General features: G+C 47.3%; 9 protein-coding genes across 9 annotated transcripts; 3 read left to right on the forward strand and 6 right to left on the reverse strand.

Moving 5' to 3' along the window:
• Positions 1-556: 556 nt before the first annotated feature.
• On the reverse strand, positions 557-1,489 carry BDV27DRAFT_166672 (carboxymuconolactone decarboxylase family protein; the record flags this gene model as incomplete). Its single annotated transcript, XM_032074253.1, has 2 exons — positions 690-1,489; positions 557-571 (listed from the first exon to the last, which is right to left on the reverse strand). Exons 1-2 carry the CDS (start codon positions 1,356-1,358, stop codon positions 557-559), a joined length of 684 nt encoding a protein of 227 aa, XP_031924880.1. The 5' UTR covers positions 1,359-1,489.
• A 964-nt stretch (positions 1,490-2,453) lies between these two features.
• BDV27DRAFT_147527 (uncharacterized protein) lies at positions 2,454-4,775 on the reverse strand (the record flags this gene model as incomplete). Its single annotated transcript, XM_032070755.1, has 10 exons — positions 2,454-2,537; positions 2,606-2,673; positions 2,730-2,963; positions 3,021-3,188; positions 3,248-3,290; positions 3,330-3,478; positions 3,986-3,990; positions 4,422-4,473; positions 4,531-4,705; positions 4,737-4,775. The coding sequence occupies 10 exons, from the start codon at positions 4,773-4,775 to the stop codon at positions 2,454-2,456; spliced, it is 1,017 nt and encodes a 338-aa protein (XP_031924881.1).
• A 1,266-nt stretch (positions 4,776-6,041) lies between these two features.
• Positions 6,042-6,377, reverse strand: BDV27DRAFT_160361 (uncharacterized protein; the record flags this gene model as incomplete). The annotated part of the gene is made up of 3 exons (XM_032073014.1): positions 6,042-6,101; positions 6,158-6,192; positions 6,272-6,377. 3 exons carry the CDS (start codon positions 6,375-6,377, stop codon positions 6,042-6,044), a joined length of 201 nt encoding a protein of 66 aa, XP_031924882.1.
• A 58-nt stretch (positions 6,378-6,435) lies between these two features.
• BDV27DRAFT_160362 (uncharacterized protein) lies at positions 6,436-7,079 on the reverse strand (the record flags this gene model as incomplete). Its single annotated transcript, XM_032073015.1, has 2 exons — positions 6,436-6,837; positions 6,969-7,079. The coding sequence occupies 2 exons, from the start codon at positions 7,077-7,079 to the stop codon at positions 6,436-6,438; spliced, it is 513 nt and encodes a 170-aa protein (XP_031924883.1).
• A 139-nt stretch (positions 7,080-7,218) lies between these two features.
• BDV27DRAFT_147529 (homocitrate synthase) lies at positions 7,219-8,690 on the forward strand (the record flags this gene model as incomplete). The annotated part of the gene is made up of 4 exons (XM_032070756.1): positions 7,219-7,246; positions 7,293-7,635; positions 7,686-8,275; positions 8,329-8,690. 4 exons carry the CDS (start codon positions 7,219-7,221, stop codon positions 8,688-8,690), a joined length of 1,323 nt encoding a protein of 440 aa, XP_031924884.1.
• A 1,192-nt stretch (positions 8,691-9,882) lies between these two features.
• On the forward strand, positions 9,883-10,514 carry BDV27DRAFT_160364 (kinase-like domain-containing protein; the record flags this gene model as incomplete). Its single annotated transcript, XM_032073016.1, has 3 exons — positions 9,883-10,041; positions 10,096-10,225; positions 10,327-10,514. 3 exons carry the CDS (start codon positions 9,883-9,885, stop codon positions 10,512-10,514), a joined length of 477 nt encoding a protein of 158 aa, XP_031924885.1.
• A 1,066-nt stretch (positions 10,515-11,580) lies between these two features.
• Positions 11,581-12,966, forward strand: BDV27DRAFT_147530 (uncharacterized protein; the record flags this gene model as incomplete). The annotated part of the gene is made up of 1 exon (XM_032070757.1): positions 11,581-12,966. One exon carries the CDS (start codon positions 11,581-11,583, stop codon positions 12,964-12,966), a length of 1,386 nt encoding a protein of 461 aa, XP_031924886.1.
• Positions 12,967-13,971: 1,005 nt separating this feature from the next.
• BDV27DRAFT_166680 (uncharacterized protein) lies at positions 13,972-14,775 on the reverse strand (the record flags this gene model as incomplete). Its single annotated transcript, XM_032074254.1, has 1 exon — positions 13,972-14,775. The coding sequence occupies exon 1, from the start codon at positions 14,650-14,652 to the stop codon at positions 13,972-13,974; it is 681 nt and encodes a 226-aa protein (XP_031924887.1). The 5' UTR covers positions 14,653-14,775.
• An 826-nt stretch (positions 14,776-15,601) lies between these two features.
• BDV27DRAFT_166683 (Zn(II)2Cys6 transcription factor domain-containing protein) lies at positions 15,602-17,366 on the reverse strand (the record flags this gene model as incomplete). Its single annotated transcript, XM_032074255.1, has 4 exons — positions 17,260-17,366; positions 16,601-17,197; positions 16,406-16,540; positions 15,602-16,342 (listed from the first exon to the last, which is right to left on the reverse strand). The coding sequence occupies exons 1-4, from the start codon at positions 17,317-17,319 to the stop codon at positions 15,602-15,604; spliced, it is 1,533 nt and encodes a 510-aa protein (XP_031924888.1). The 5' UTR covers positions 17,320-17,366.
• Between the last annotated feature and the right edge of the window lie 355 nt (positions 17,367-17,721).

Raw genomic sequence — 17,721 nt, forward strand, 5'->3', positions numbered from 1 at the left:
TACATCCACCCGGAAAGTCCGCGGAGATCTAGTGTATATCCTCTCGTATTTGGGCTGTGTCGGATGGCTTGCGGGGACTAGTTTCGACAACAGCGGCCACATACCGATGTCGATGAGGTATCGAACTAATATGTGCGGGCAGATGCTGAAGCGAGCAATGGCCTAAGCTCTATTGTCCTTCCCTTGGCAGTTATATACCACGCAAGAGAAATCGTCTTCCTGCTAATCCAATAGTCACGCTCATATACACTTATACTGCGTCATCCTATCGCAGCTGGGGTGGGAGGGATACATACGATAACATTGCATCGTGAACATCTACGGGCATTTGTCGGGGTTAGAAAAGGCTAGGAAGGGATGAGGGTTGAAGAGTTGCTCCCATTACATGCGGCTTAGTGACATGCGTGATAATATTGTGTTCGTCGCTCGATGACGTCGGCTAGCAGATCTAAGGGTATAAAAGGATAGAGTGAAGAATCTTCGATTAGCGTTGTCGCGAACTAAATATCTTAGAGCCAGCGATTCAAGCTACAACACTACCCAAAATCATTGATTCTCACCAGAGTACTGACTGTAGTGTCCATTAATATAGTAGGTAGTTGAAATTTATCAGTGTTCGTCGAGCCTTGTAGTACATGGAATTGGCCCTTATGTATACGTCCCAGGCTAGAGCCCCTTCCGTCAACAACCAGCGGCCAATTCCTGCGCGCGCTCTTCATCCGACTAGCACTATGCTCTCCAATGTCCAAGGCCACCAAATTACGACTGACGCAGTTATACCCATCAATAGTCGCTGTGAGTTCTACCACTTGGCGGTCAGAACCAAGGGCTTGACGCACCTCTCGAAACACTTCATCACTGTCTGTTACCCTCATAGTGACCTCATCCGTATATTTGAGAACTGCTTGCTGTACCCCAGTGAGAAGGCTGCTTTCCCAGGCCTTGTGTGTGCGGTCCTGCTTGTTGGTGAACGGTGGTAGGGTTGCTGCTCCTTGCAGTTGCTCTATGGAGAGCCTCGCCTTGAATGCCAGCGGACCATGCACGTTCCACTCATAAACAGCGCCATTGAGATGACCAACGCGACAGATACTCAATTCCAATAGTGCTGCAGGGATGACTGTTTTCGTCCGAAGTGCTCCAATAAAGCTGTTGTAGCCATCTGCAACGGGAGGTGCATGCAGCAAACCAAGATCGAGAGGGATAAGTGGGCGTGGTAAACGACGCGCTGCAACCCGTTTATACACTTCGCCAGCTTCGATGTCTGAAGGATCTGCTTCCTTTGAGGCGTATTCGAACCTCATGATTATAGCTGTGAGGATGGATATAGAGTGGACCTGGGGGAAAAGGTACAAAGGCATATGCTGAATCACTGGAGAACAGGTTTGTAAGCAGTATGTAGTTTTAACGTTTCGTAGCTGCTGAGCTTGGTTAAACCACCATTCGTACGAAGGGGCATCGGGAAAATTGCCTGTAGTCGATCGTTAGTCCGCGGCCAAACTCCGAATCGAGGGATTGCTCGCCAGCAACTGAATGCAACGGTGCGCAGAACCGGTCATCTACCGGAGCAGTCTTTCATGGTCAGTCAAATAATTTCCTTTCTCTTTCCAAATTCCGTCATCATTTCAGCGCCTTTGAAGAGGTTAGCGTAGGAAACGTAGATTCCTTGGGCACAGACGACTCCATATTGGTCTAGCACGAGAGAATATGGCTAACCTTACATGTAATCCCTCTTATGAATTAAACATAGACAAACGAAGCAAACTACAATTTTGGCCAAGAGGAACCGGCTGTTTTGGGATCATAAATTGTCCATATCAGAGGTGAAGCCGAGTCCTGTGTTTACAACGAAGCTGGGTTCTGAATAGCATTGGAGTTTCTGGTGGAGTATGACTTCTCGATCTTGGATAAATACCAACGAGGTTTACATGCACCAAGTGGCCTGAGTCTTGCATATTGTCCCCGCGCTTGGATATTTGGCCCTTCCTGCGACTGGGCCACGGAATTACGCCGATACGCAAGACGGAACAGTCGTGCCCGGGCATTCACCGATGAGCATAGGGCCGCCGGCCATATCCCGCAAGCGTGGGGCGGCCACGTATGACTCGCTGAATGGAATTAGATTCTGTCCCCAGGCCCGGTAAGATCAGGTGTGCCGCGTAAGTTGCGGGTTAGATACCATCTGACAGTCAAGGCTACAAGTCTACATTGGAAAATGAGGACGTCTTAACGCGCTAAGCGAGCTGGAGTGATGTAATTACTACCAGGGACTCTATTAAGGTAGCCTTAGGTTTCCGTTCATCTTAAGTTTCTATGTTATGGTGCATTTTGAGGGTTTGAAAGACTGCGGTATAAGGGTGAAGATTCATGTTTCGAATATATTTCTTTATTAATTGCATCTCTAAACACCCCAATGATATTCTTCACAGTCGTCACTTTTGTACAGCGCATCAATTTCATCCCTTGTTTGGAATGCCTTTCACCTGCTCCGCAAGTGTGTCTGGCTTTAGGGCTGGTCTGTCTGCTTTGCCTGCTGTTGTCTAATCGCAGGAAGAAGAACCACGTTAGCTCAAATTGATAAAGCTCGGCATGATATTAATCAACTCACCCCACCGTCAACAGGCATGATCAGTCCAGTGATCCACTTAGCCTCCTTGCTGCAAAGAAAAAGAATTGCTACGCAATTCAGATTAGCCATTCCGGTCCCTCTCTCGCCTACACTATGGACTTACCATAACCAACGTCCCAACCTGTCCCTTCCTGCTTCAGGAGATTCTGATTAATCCGAGCCTGGCGCATCTCATCCGTCATTCCTCTACCGCGTACCATAGGAGTGAACACCATTCCCGGGCAGACACAGTTCACTCGGATGTTTTCAGGGCCATGTTGAGCCGCCATAGCGCGAGTCATCTGGATAATTGCCCCCTTTGTGGTGGGGTACAGCAGACTGGGGTTGCCTCCTAGGACTGTACAAGTCAGCTCAGCTTTCCAGGCAAGTAGCATCCGATTGGAGAAACACGTACGGCCACTGACTGAGGACATATTGACGATTGCGCCGCGTCCATTCTTTCTCACCTCCGGCACGACATGGCGGCTCATCATGACCATGCTGGTCACATTAATCTTGAAGTCTCTGTCCCATGCGTCAAGGTCAAGTTTCGTAACATCTCCCATGGCACCTCCAAACCCCACTGAGAGAAAATTAACATCATCAGTTTGTAATTCAGAACGTTCTTTGGGCAAGTCTAACCAATGTTGACAAGTATGTGAACCGTTCCGAACGTTTCGACGGTCTGCGCCACGGCCCTTTTACAGCTTTATTCATCCGTCACGTCAGCCTGGATTACCACCGATTGACCACCATCAAGATCAATCAAGTTCTTTGTCTCTTGGGCCCAGCCAACATTGTAATCTACCAGAGCAACCTTGGCGCCCTTCCGTGCGAGCAAGATCGCCGTTGCACGGCCATTACCGATCTCCCCTATGCAGAATTATAAGCGCATGTTCGAAACTAATGCGACAAGGTACAAGGTCAGGCCAAGCTTACCAGGCATGCGAGAGCCGGCGCCAGTCACAATCGCGACTTCACCAGTGAAGTCGAACGCTTTAGAGGGTGGTATCATATTGCACGAGCGGAAATGTTCTGTTTTGCCTTATATTAAGGAATTAAGTCAAGTTTGATTCTACATGGCGCGGATTTCACTTATAAAGGTCTTTCTGGGGCTCAGTATGATTCCCAGTCACAGTAAGGAAGGTCAGTGGACCCACATCGCTAATTATTTGTGGTTTGAGATTGGTACGGCCATTCGCCGGTTTTCCGGTCCTAGAGACGACGCAATGCGGAAGAAGTCGAAGTTAGAATCGTGCACCTAAAGCCTTAGTGGAGACACATCGGTAGGTCGATGGACCGAGAAAAAAGTATGGTAAGACGAGGGGGGGACAGCGTAAGTAGTCATACTGAATAGTCTTGATGGTTGGGGGTAGATACATTTCCTAGCCGGGGGTCGTTATTGATATATAGCGCCTTCTCAAAGTCCATTCGTCAACCGTCCATACTTATTTATTTGCTTTCCATTTTCTCATTATAGTGAAAAGCCTCTAAATACCATATAACTCGGAAGACTTCGTAGGAATTGAAGAGCAGCACACAAGAACGGGATACTCTAGGACAAGCAGTCTGGAGCTCGATTCGATCTTGGATTTAGCCTAGTGACGTACCAGAATTTAACTTCTAAACTACAATACTCTACTCTTGAATAACTACCGTAAATGGAAGACCCCAGTTTTAAGATGATTCCAGCGAGGGGGGAAAAGACATATTGCAACGCCCTACATAATAGTTGTATAAGAAAGTGTCAATAATTCATACATATTACATATCTCAAAGGTTATTGAGACTGCCCGATGTATCCTTTTGTGATAACCAGAAGTCAAACCACTGCACAATGCCTCGTAGAGATTGTTCTTTTACATATCCTGTAAGAATCAGCGATACCAGATCTTCAGTCCCAAATTGACGAAGAAACGACTTACGCTCATAAGCGTCGTCCATGTTTCCACGCAGAGCCAAGCCATGCTCCACGCCGGAGAAAAGCTGGAGCTGGTATGTCTTGTTTCTCGCTTGCAAAATATCCAAAGCCATGCGGCGGGATGGCCCATCAAAAGTATGATCTTCCTCGGAACAGGACAAAAATAGGGGCTCTATTTGCTATAATCAGACACAGAGGGTTACAACGCACGTCTACTACCATGCCGGGCTTAAATCGAAGCATTGACATTATTCGCTCCCGAATAAAGAAAATTTTGGAGAGAAACGTGGCTAGGGAACTTGATTCACTATTCCCAGCTATCAATCACCAGCAGGCAGATAACCAACCGCCGGCTTCGCCAGAGCCTCCCACAACCGACGGTCCGACGTATGGTGCATTGGACTGTACATTCACCGGCCAATCTTCCCGGTTATCGGCAGCCGGAGACTTCCTGGTTGATGACTCGGAGGTGTTGGATTACTGGCTTCCCGCGTTTCCGGGGCAGAATATCTCCTTTGGGTCGGAAGTCATGCTGGACATGCCAGACGACCTTAGCCCAAGAACTCGATCTGCACTCTTGGGTTCCAATCTCTATCCTCATATGCAGCTCAATGTTGCAATGCCTGATGAGCCTAACTTTGACTACGGTTCTTTTTCGGCAGCAGCATCTGGCCCGCAGCCTTGTGATGAACATGCCGTCTGAGGCTTTCTAGGACCGAGATATCTCTCTCACGGCTCCTTGACCTCGCTTTTGTCATCTAGTTGAGTATAAGAAATTAAGGCCAAGAGAATTATCTTTATGCAAGATATATCCCAGTAATGATGCATATTCTTAGATTTTGAAATACATAGAAAACTGTGGAGGTACGTTAGTTAATTAAGGAAGGTCGAAGTTTGAAAATATAAAAATGATAGCAATAATTACAAGACATACCAGTTCGTGAAAATGACATCTAATCTACAGCTCTGCCCTCCTAGGGTTCCGAAACCCGTCAGATAGTGCCTCAGAGTGCAGGTACATAAGGCATCGGGGTTATAGATGGGGTAGCTTTTATGAGAAGGCGCAGGCACTACTCTCAGTGGAGGATTGTATATAGCATGTTTTCGTTACGCGGACCTTCTGGAATAGAGGTTGGGAAAGGGTATTGGCCTTAAATTTAATGCCTGTGCTACCAAGCGGTAGGGGGTTACAGGATAAGGGGTGCCTCGTTCAACGCCAGGTTTAGGAAGACCGTGTCGTGCGCCCACCAGAATACCTGGGGCTCTACTCACCACTTGCGATGCATAATTCCCGCGGCAGCCTGGAGATTCTCTGGTATTAGTTCCAATCAACGGTATCAACCCTGGGCAGGAGCTTACCTGGTGATTACGCAAAAGCAGGGTGTCAGCAATGACAACATTCCCACGCTCGCCCAGCAGCAAATACCACGATCTCGGCGATATCGTCGCCGGTCAGAGGCTCGACTCCCCTGCAAGCCATCAGTTCCTATACGTCACACTTCATATCGTAGCAACTTAGTTGTAAACAGCATCCGCCTTCGCCTTATTACCATCGAACCTCACAATCGACAACTCCTATCAGCCAAGTCAGCCCCCGCATGTCCTGTTCCATATCCCACGGGTAGGCCTACCGTCTCCACTTGACCCGAGTCAATCTTAATAAACACTGATACGTGTAGCAATAAGTTCCTTACTCAGGCTATCTGTAAACGAACGAATGGCTGCTTTTGTCGCGCGCTAAATACTCCCACGCTGGTATGGCTCTCGGCCGGCGATACTGCCAATGTTGATGATATCCCCTCGCCCGCCATCAGGTCTGGTCTTGAAGATGGGTAGGATAGTCTGTGCCATGTTGATCAAGCCAGTAAAATTCGTATCGAGCATTACGGCCATATTTTCCGGGTTAATATCAGGCGCTTGAGCCATGCCATTGGCAAGACCGCCGTATATAGAATTTGATAGTGAAAGCCGCGCAGGCATGCAAGGGGTCATGAATCAAGAAAACGCACACATTGTTAACTAGTATATCAACATCCTTAAACTCCTCTGGTAACCAGGGGACGAATTGTTCGGTCTCCTGCGGTTGACTAACATCTAGCTGGATGGGGAGTACTTTGACCCCATCGCCAACTTGCTGCTGGATCTCGGCGGCGACCTCGCAAAGGTTGTCAATCCGGCGTACGGTGAGAATCAGCTTTAGATTAGCGGGTGACGTCCGGGCGAATTCCTTTGCCACACTCTTCCCAACCCTGGATGAGGCACCGTTTATCACGATGGTCTTGCTGTCGAGACGCGCTTGGTTATTGCTGAACTTGAAGACATGGTGAATACATACAACCAGTAACGAGTTGAAAAGCCAAACAGCGTCCCGACGATAATCACTTACAAGTTAAAAGAGCTCAATAGGGATTCAAAAATCTATATGTCGTATCCTATACTTACGGAGGCGACATCATTCAGGTTGATGGAGGAGGTCAGACGGCCCGGAAAATTCCCGACACGCAACGGAAAAAGTCCGACAAGCATCTGAAGCACATCCCCAATTTTCCCCATGGCGATCAGAGCTTCGTGACTCACTTGTGATTGAGTCATGAAACTTGGCAACGATCATGGATTCAAATAGCGCCAAAAGCCCTCCCTCAATCAAGCATCCCTTCACTACACTGCGACCACCACAGACGAGACCAGCACAATGTCAAACCCCAGTGACAACGGCACAGGTACGCGATCTGACCAAAAGAAGCGTTTATTTTCTAACTTCGACAGCCTCGAGCACTAGCTCTGCGAACCGTAACCCCTACGGCCATGGCAATGGGGTTAGCGATTTTCTGAGCAATGTCTCGCGGTTTAAGATTATCGAGAGCACCCTGCGGGAGGGCGAGCAGTTTGCCAATGCCTTCTTCGACACACAGAAGAAGATTGAGATTGCCAAAGCACTAGATGAGTTCGGGGTTGATTACATTGAGCTCACGAATCCGTGCGCCTCGGAGCAGTCGAGGCTTGACTGCGAGGCTATCTGCAATTTAGGTCTTAAGGCTAAGATTCTGACCCATATTCGGTGCCATATGGACGATGTGCGGGTTGCCGTGGCCACCGGCGTCGATGGCGTGTATGTCCCCATTTGCCCACGGCTATTATGCCCGACTAAATGATAATTAGCGATGTAATGATCGGGACGTCATCTCTTATGCGCCAGCACTCCCATGGCAAGGACATTGAGTACATCAAGAAGACCGCCATTGAAGTAATCAAGTACGTCAAGGCGCAAGGGATCGAAGTCCGCTTCTCAACAGAAGACTCTTTCCGCTCAGACCTGGTGGACCTCCTCTCAATATATTCTGCCGTCGACCAAGTCGGGGTACACCGAGTCGGCGTTGCCGATACAATCGGCTGTGCCTCCCCACGACAAGTGTATGAGCTTATCCGCGTCCTCCGCGGCGTAGTCAGCTGCGATATCGAGACCCATTTCCACAACGATGCAGGATGTGCCATTGCAAATGCATATTGCGCCCTCGAAGCGGGTGCAACGCATATCGACACTTCTGTGCTGGGGATTGGTGAGCGAAATGGCATTACCCCGCTTGGAGGACTGATGGCACGAATGGTTGCCACGCATCCAGAGTATGTGAAGTCAAAGTACCGGCTTGATAAGATTAAGGATCTGGAGGATCTTGTTGCCGAGGCCGTGGAGATTAATATCCCCTTCAACAACTACATCACAGGCTTTTGCGCATTCACTCACAAGGCTGGTGCGTTCTCCTCTTCCTCAGGTTCCCACACGGCTCATTAACATTGATCCTAGGTATCCATGCCAAAGCCATCCTAAACGACCCCAGTACCTACGAAATCATCAACCCCGCAGACTTTGGCATGACTCGCTACGTGCACTTTGCCTCGCGGCTGACCGGTTGGAACGCTATCCGATCCCGGGCGCAGCAACTAAACATCAGCATGACCGACAAGCAATACAAGGAGTGCACGGCCAAGATCAAGGCTCTAGCCGATATTCGCCCAATTGCGATCGATGATGCTGATAGTATTATCCGGGCGTACTATCGCAACATTCAGTCGGGCGAAGACAGTCCGTTGATGGACCTCACTGCGGACGAGGCAGCGCAGTTAGCGGCGAAGGAGAAGGAGCTCGGAGAGGTGGTGAACGCGTGATTTCTCTTATGGAGATTTTGGGAGACAGGGGATATGGAAATTACGGGAAAACATTTAAAATTTATTTATGACTGAATCATGTATAGTAATGAGAGTGTTGAGCGAGAATATTAGAGAGCGAGAATATTAGAGGAGTCTTGCCCTAACCACCAACAATCTGATACACTCGGGTTAGAAATTCGAGTTTGATCCAGCTTCACAGCAATCTCTTTTCTACAGCTCATCGGCCAATAATCAAAATGGCAGAGAGGGTATCACAGACTATATTACAGATAAACTGACAACTCTGCGTTGGTTTGCCTTTGTCAAAGCCAAGTAGGGGGTGTTTGACCTTGGAAGCCATTATGTTCCTTCATATCTCATCTTCAATAAACCACGTAGTACCCAAGAAACATAATTAGACGAAGACCTCAACCGTTAGATTATCATACAAGTTCTCATATGTTGAAATCGAGTCGTTTTACTACTGTCCTCGTTTTCCTTTTTTCACAAAGGGTCCTGATTGATGTACGGCAACATAATGATAATGACAAATTGCTTGCTTGATTAACGCCCTGTCAAACCTCTGGAACATGACCAAGTCTAATTCTACCGCTACTGCACGGGTGAGCATTCTTCAATACAGTTCTCAGACACCTTTTCATCAGTGCTAACAACTACGTCAAGAAAGCTAGATGAACACCAAGGCGAGATCCCGGTTAGTATATGTGTTGGATTGATTCCTGGGGTATTCTAAATGCTTAAGAGTACTACGTGGCCATGATATTTCCTTTCATAAAGCAAAAGGTTCGATATAAGGTGAAGCTGACAATTAGCGCTCCTTAGAAATCCCTGTTCAAACCTGTTGGCTTGTAGAACAAGGCCAAGGAACCTACAAAGGACATGCCCATGTCACCCTCAGCATGCCTAATGTATTGTTAACTTCCTCATGTACATCACACGATAAGATCCAAAGGACGTTTCCACATCGGTCGGTTTGGGCCTGGGCTCGTTAGCTCCGCAATCTCTCCGTCTTGGAGACGACCAGACCAGAGATCCATTTTCGGGGCGTATACAAACCACCGCCATAAGAATTACTACGATTCCAATGCGAAGATACTATCCCTAAAATTTCGAAGGAGCAGAGTTTGAATCGCCAATCCCTCGTAAGGTCGAAGCACAGCATACCATCTATCTTTCACGACATCTGGTTATGTCTTATGGAACTCCAGTACTATGTGACTTCGGCGAGGCTAGAATTGGGACAGAAAACCACGCCGAGGACATCGTGCCAGATGTGTACAGGGCTCCTGAATTGATTCTGCAAATACATTGGAATTACAAGGCCGACATTTGGAACGTGGGCGTGTTGGTAAGCTCACTCGTAAATGCTTCAAGGAGGCGGGTAATCAACTCACATTCCTAGACTTGGGACCTATTCGAAGGTCAGCAGCTTTTTCAAGCCCGAGATGCCCAGGGTCGCCTGGACGATGCACAGCATCTCGCAGAAATGCAAGCTATCCTGGGACCTCCTCCTTTGGACTTTGTTCAACGTGGTGAGAAGTACAACTTATTCTGAGATGGAAATGGTACGCCTCCCTCTATTGCTAAGACCGAACTATGCGTTGGTATACCATTTGGCTGACAACTGGGCCAGGTGACTGGAACTCAGATATTTCTGTTCCAACATACAACCTTGAAACCCTAGAAGAGAAGCTTGAAGGGAATGACAAGGGCAGACTTTTGCAGTTCATGCGAAGGATGTTGTGCTGGAGTCCAGATGACCGGGCCACGGCGAAGGAGCTGTTATTTGACCCATGGCTGATGGAGGGGCTTTTTAAGTGATATACTAGAAGAATATGTATTATTTTATTACTAGTCGGCCAAGCAAATATTGTCCGTGCTGTTAATTGTTGACTTCAGGTGATTTAGACAACAACGAATGGTTTAGCAAGACAGGCCCTTGATATTTTCATGAAAGAGCACCAGGACTAAAACATTCTGGATTTACCGTGGCACAACTGTAGCATAAAAGAGAGCAAATAGTAAAAGACATGTTTATTTCCAAGTGATAATATCAAAGCAGTATCAGTCTAACACTAATGATGGCTTCCGAAAGCAACATGTTCTATATCACATTCAGTATATGAAATATTTTTACACACTTTGTTATGACTAACCTATATTTATCGCTATTTGTGATTTATTGAACGATTGTCAAGCATGAATGGATTAATAGGCCGCCGTGCTTTGTAGAATGTTTGTTTAAGTATCACATAAACAATAGCAAGGAACGACCATAAATCCTGTCGACAGTTAACGGGCTAATCTGAACACTGATAATGTACAAATTCAAGATTTTAATCTAGTCCTTACAATATTAATGAAATCCTGTTCCAAAGGGCAGAAGTCATGAAAAGCCTATACATGATCCTTACCAACTTGACTTGCAAAAATGTGCTCGTTATGTATGTCTATATTACTGTAAAGGGACTAGTAACCTTTTTTTGTTGTTTTCTACATCCGAATCCGATCCCGAGCTCGGCGTTAAGGATTTCCACGTCTCGGCCATGGAAAGGGCAAAAAATAAAAATAAAAATAAAAAAATAAAAATAAAAAAATAAAAGAAAATAAAAGAAAAGAAAAGAAAAGAAAATAAAAGAAAAGAAAAGAAAAGAAAAGAAAAGAAAAAGAAAAGAAATGGCGTAGGGGTAGCCACTAATCTATTCCTATCTAAAGTAGTGTTATATGCAAGCTTATGTAGGCCATTGCTGCACCATTAAATACCCCAACATAGAACCCGTAGCATCAACCCCAAACACACTATACTACTGACACACATCCATCATTTCCCATGCATGCAAACAAAATACTTCCAACTCTAGCACTATTCCTGGCCGGCAGTGCTGCCATGCACAATGCAAACCATATCTTCAACGCTATCCATGCCTCAATGCGCCTGTGGGGCTCATCACTTCATCACAATGGCATGTCATTCTTCCTGGCCACCGTCCCCGAGGGCATCCAGCTCTATCACGGAAATGCCCGATCAGACCCTATCAAGGAAATCGGGTGGATGGCCTTTGAACCTGACCATGCGATGGTCTTTGCTCGTCCGTCACGGCGACAGTCTCCGTCTAAGCTTCAGGACGAGCATTTGCAACATGCGATGGCGCCAGAGGATCCGCCTGCGGATGACTCAGGTTTCCTGCATACGTTCGTAACTGCCAAGGAACTGCGTCTTATTTATATCGATGGTACCTCTGCGGGAAAGTCGCAGATTGGTACACTGGACTCCCAGGATCGTATCTTGTTCAATGATACTACCCTGCGTGGGGGTGTGGGGATGGAAGACCAGCGGGCGAAGGCTGTCTGTCGTATTGCGCAGACGGAATGGAAAGGACGGATTGATGGTGTTATTCGTATGGCTGCTGGGTTTGAGATTATTCTATGTGACCCTGAAGTAAATCTGGTACCTGTGCAGGTGACCCAGGTCAGACACCCTGGTTTCACGAAGGGGCCACACAAGGATGGGAAGGGGAAGCCGAAGGGCAAGCCCGGTGAGCTTCTGAGAGCAGTCACGTCTCGGTTTCATGGTATCGGGGGTGAGCGAGTTCGAGTGAACTACGATCATTTTGTTACGGCTTATTATAGCTACAACCTTGACCTGTTCCCTGGGGATAGCAGGGTGCCACGTTTGACACACTTGGCCAGCGAACAATTACAGCCTATTCGTGATAACTTGACGCATTTGGTGCTCACACACAATCCCAATGATCGCTCGGTGAACTGGCAGGCTGTCGCAGACCTGATAGTTGAGAAATACGGTCGCTTTCTCCATGGTCTACTACCACGGAAACATCACCTTGGTGACTCTGACCTTCGCGAGTTTATTGTTACTCAGATTGACCGTCTCATGGCACCGTTCATCGATGTCCGAAGCGAAGATGACGAGCAGGCTATTAAGCTCTGCTCCACCCAGTTTGTCCCACTTCCCACTGACAACTCATCTCTTGCTCACAGAACATTATACGCTGTCAATCACCGGATATGCTCGACAATGATGGCTGTAAGGAAAGGGACTGACCTCCGGACTATGGTCTCTACGATTCGGGACTTGATGGGTTATCTGGACTGGACAGCGTGGAAGGAGTGTCGTGGGTACCATGACGATGAGTTCTGTGCAATTCCGATCTGGCCGCAGGGATCACGAAAGGATTATCATCATCCTCGGCCGCAGAAGTATGATGAGGCATATCAAGGGGAGAATGATTACTGGGGACCTGTATGGGACTAATTGACTATCTGATATGACGGATTCTTGGGGCTGTCCATTTGAATCATAAGAATACTACAATAATGATTGATACCATGCTATTGCACACAGTTTAGGCTTTTTATGGGTGAAGATGATCTGATATTCTAAAAGTTATTGTAATATAAGACTTAAACTATGGAAAACTATGAATGCTGACTTTAATACTGTAAAGGAAATGAATTAGATTCGATCAAAACGTATTAGAATCGATCAAAATGTAAGGAAATGTGACTGGAAAGTGAGACTAGACTGATTAAAAGCTCTTCTTGGAATAGAATTGATGGAAATCTAATGTTTTCTGATCTTCTGTAAGTAGTTGTTCTTGTCTCAATCTGAAGCTATCGAAGGCAGAATGAAGCCTCACTCGGCCGACTAATATCACCGCAATACCATCATCCTCGTAAGACTACATAACCTAAAGAATTTATCTAATTATCTCTCGTTTTCGTCAGCTACTCGAATACACCCGAGTCGGAGTCGGCTTTTACCGCGGTAGCCGACATGGTTGGACCTACAAACAAGATCATATTAGAGCAATATGGTATTACTACCTCGAGACTTCACAGTATGATGCTGAACGCCGGGCAGAATGATCCCGCATTAGCAGGTCGTTTCATGGATCTGCTGCGCGGTGGAGTCCAAGTGGAGTATCGGCAATAAGGGCAAGTGTAAGTGGGGGACTTTCGCAAACTCCCCCTCTTGCGGGTAATTTCCCCCGAGCCGAGTTCACGGCCGAGATGAAAATCCTTTTGCGTCGTCGAGCTAAAGACGAGATATACAGTGCCACTGACAGCTGACGGCCATGATGACGACTCATGCGCATATCATGCCTGTTCCGGCCTCCTATTCTCGGTTCTCTTTGGGTATAACATAGCGTTGAAACGTATAAAACTATTTTCGCGGAAATTATAGGTTATACTATAGCTAATCAGACGATTGAATCTCTACCTTTCTATCGAAAATATAGTACATAATACTTCATATTTAAGAAACAACTGTATACGTCTCCTTCTCTAGTCCGCAATTAACTGGCAACGTAATCCATCCCCCAACTCCCGGTCCCGTAGAACTATGATTAAAAGTCGGGTTCAAAGCAAAGATCTGCCCCGGCGTGGTTCCGTACTCCTCCGCTAGATCCTTGTACGTACCCCAAACATATTCTAGGGGCTTGATTCCACACGAGCTAGGATTACATTGCGGGAGCTTGATGAATGTGTTGGGCTCAATGGTCTCGTCAGGTGATGAGACACCCGCCATGCGACCGACAGAGCTTTCCAAAGCCTCCAGGGTGATTTTGAACTTGCCCAGAGCGATCTTGCGGAGGGTATCACCCACAAAGGTGCGGTATGTGTGGGGACCGCCAAAGATGCAATCGTTGGTGCTCGAATTCTGGAGACTGAGGAGACAGGAGGTGTCGCTGGCGTTGATATTGCAGGCCTCAGGGGGGATGTAGAGCACCTCGCCGGGATAAAGAAGCTCGGGGTCTGATAAGTGATTGTACCTTGCCAGCGGACAGACCCCACGGTTGAGGCTGGTGGCGATGGAGTAAATGGTGTCGTTCGCACGGATAGTGTATGTGCCGATCGACAAACCAGCGCCACAGACCGAAGAAGTGTTGAACGCAGAGGCAGCAAGTGCTGTAGTAAAGAAAAGGAAGGACAACATCGCGAAGGGAGAAAGATCAGGTAAAATGAGAGACAGACTGTAAGGAACGATTGATTGGGTGGATGAACAGTTGGTGCGAGCAACGGACAGTGCCTAACTTATATAACGTTGGCTATATGTCGGATCATTAGCAAGCCAAGCAAGTTGCTGAACCAATATACTTTGTAGATCTTAGCCCCTTGGAGGGGAATCCACCAAATTTCAGAAAATGCAACCTGCCTCTAGCGTGTGGAGCCTTCCGCTTTAATCTGCATCATTTACCCCTTTGGCCACTTAGGGTAGATCAGATTAGGTGGGGGAGAAGTTAAGCTTTGCGTAAGGATTCCCACTTATAATTCAAGATAGTGATATCTTGAAATCGTAAGACTCTCTTCACATCGCCTTGACACTCTCAGTCTCACCTCTCCCCTATAGCCCAGCGGCCCCAGCCCTCAAGACCTTATGAACAGGAAGGTGACACAGGTCCCTGCTAAATATTGGATCTGCGGTTCGGGCACGACGGCAGTTTGCGTGTCCTTTGTTTTGTCAGAGGCCAACAAATGTTAGATTCGTCATTGTTTACGTCAACCCCGGGAGGGCTCCTGGGCTGATCATCACGTCATTCCACGAGACGCCAGGGCTTCTAAGGGATGGTTTGCTGCGGATACCACTGCAGACTTCAAAACGTGGCGGCAACCTGTTGGGCATCTCATACATGGCTCACTAGAACACCGGCGAGTACTAGTAGGTGAGGGAGATGAAACCCCTTGAAACAAATCTTGCCCTAGACCCGCCTAATCGACGAGCTATCTCACCGCAACGAACGTGGTCTAGAGTTTATTGTCTGTGAGTAAGGTGTCATCATATGACAAAGACAAGTTTAATGTCATTCAAGCAGTTCGTCAAGAAGTTGGGTGATGATGGCCAAGCTTCACCACATAGCTGGGCACACCCTCTTGAAGGTATTTGCTCAGGATAAACTGTCAATCCGGCCCATTGTCGACCAGGTGTACTCCAGTGCTTGCTGACAAAGACGAGCTTGCTCGGTCGTGGAGAACTGACAGGTCGCAACAAGCGACATAGGCCAGAGAAGGTTGTACCCAATCCCGTGCTTGGTATTGTGGAAGGGTTCAAACCCGCCATGTCCATTCATGCTGCCCAGTGCATATGACACAGACAGGCATATGATGTTGATTGAATCCTGAATGCGACTGCCGATTCCGTAGAGTGGGTAGTAGATTGAATTTTCGTCTGGGAGGGCCTTCAAGGCTTCCAAGTTAGGTGTGAAACATTCACAGTATTCGAGAAATTGCAGGTAAAAGAACAAGTGCGTCGCACTAATGATGGCCACGAAACACGTTGTCCAAGAATCCTCGGAAGCTGAGATACGTTCCCCGGGAAGACTGTCAGGGGTTGTATCCTTCAGCTTGGCTTTCCAGTGACGTGGAAGCCGAGCGTGCCAGCTGTCGATCTGGTTCATGATAGAGCCTGCTTGCTCTAACAGTTCGTACGAGGGTTCTGCGCTTGAATCATAGCCGCCCAGAATCTGAACCTGCATATACTTCTTAAGGTATCTTACGGATTCACAGAATTTTGAGATCATGCTGATTACAATTCCAGCACGACAGACACTATCAGGGTTTTCCATCGTACTCAAAGGCGCCGGTAAGCAGCCATACCCAAAGTCGTTGCTGGCTATGGCTTGTATTTGCTAACAATATACTCAGTTAGAACTTCGTGACACAGAAGTTGACAATTCTGGTGTTTAACTCACCGATTGTATAAATGCCCACGCAAGTAACACCCGACCATATTTGCCACGCAAAGAAGCGACTCCCCGTAGTTGCATCAACGCGTGGATGCCGGGAATGTGGGCATTTAACGAGTTTTCCCTCTCATTGCTTAAATCCTAAAATCATGGTTAATTTACTTTTAAATGAGGCCCTGCCCTCGGGTAGAAAGAACCTACTATAAACATGCTCAGGAACAAGGAGGCCGCAAATACCTCATCTCTAGTGGCTGACTCCGGTGTGTTTAAAGCCGCTGCTAATGCCATCAATGCGGTGCTGTAGTTATTCCTGGCTTGAATCCAAAGAGAATGAGAACGATTAGAATTGAACAGGGCTAGATATGCAACACTAAGCACAGCATGCTTGAGGCAGGGCTCAGAGCCCTTCTCACGGTAGAGCTCCGGTAGGAAGGCTAGATGGCCTCCACAGGGAGATCTATGGACGATAAGTACATGTTGATGAAAAAAGTAGGATAAGGGCCAGAGCTCCCAGGAAGTAATCGACAAAGACTGGGGCACGGATGGTGGTTGCGACTTTGAGGGTACTTTTGGACGATCATGGCGTGTTGGCTGCGCAGTTCCATTCGATGGATCCCTCCGTTTCCCTTCCTGGACAGTAGCGGGGTTCGCTCGGACATGTCCAGGTCTTAGTGGGGTCGAGGCCTCATTCTGAAAGCACGTAGTATCGTAGAATCGAAACTTAAACGAGTCGGGATAGCCAATACATTTTCTCCCAAACTTGGTGCAGCGTGCGCATGCTGGCCGCGCGCCGTCACACTGGTTTGACCGTTAATATCTTTCCGGCTGTAGTTGGCCCTGAGAGATCAACTTGAACTCACCTTGACTTTCCGCTCGCGACAAACATAGCAGCCGGTACTTCGCCTTCCTGGGAAAACCATTGGTGTGGTAGACAGCAGTAGTTTACGAGGTACAGTACAATCCCATTGAAGAGTTTCGAATTGTTCCTTTGTTTATTGAGTAGTATCAGAGGAGTCACACAAGGAAAGAGAAAAGATAGAAGAAAAAAGAAGGAACGAAGCGAATTGCCAAGGTTTGACTCCTCCAAGTCCCGACTTGTGGGGAAAAAAGAAAACGAACCAAAAATTACTCTCGGACGTCTGCCGACTCCTTTTCCACACCACGTGTTTGACCGCCCTGCTTTGCCCTAGACGGACAAGATGTCAACAGCAGCAGCTACAGTTACTCATTAATATAGTAATCTATTAGTTGGGAATAAAAGATGCATGATTAGAGAAAAGTAGGACTAGTTACTATCCAGCCGTTGTCAAGATGTGTTCAGG

The sequence above is a fragment of the Aspergillus caelatus genome (genome assembly GCF_009193585.1).
Source record: "Aspergillus caelatus strain CBS 763.97 unplaced genomic scaffold BDV27scaffold_161, whole genome shotgun sequence".
Taxonomy (NCBI): Eukaryota; Fungi; Ascomycota; class Eurotiomycetes; order Eurotiales; family Aspergillaceae; genus Aspergillus; species Aspergillus caelatus.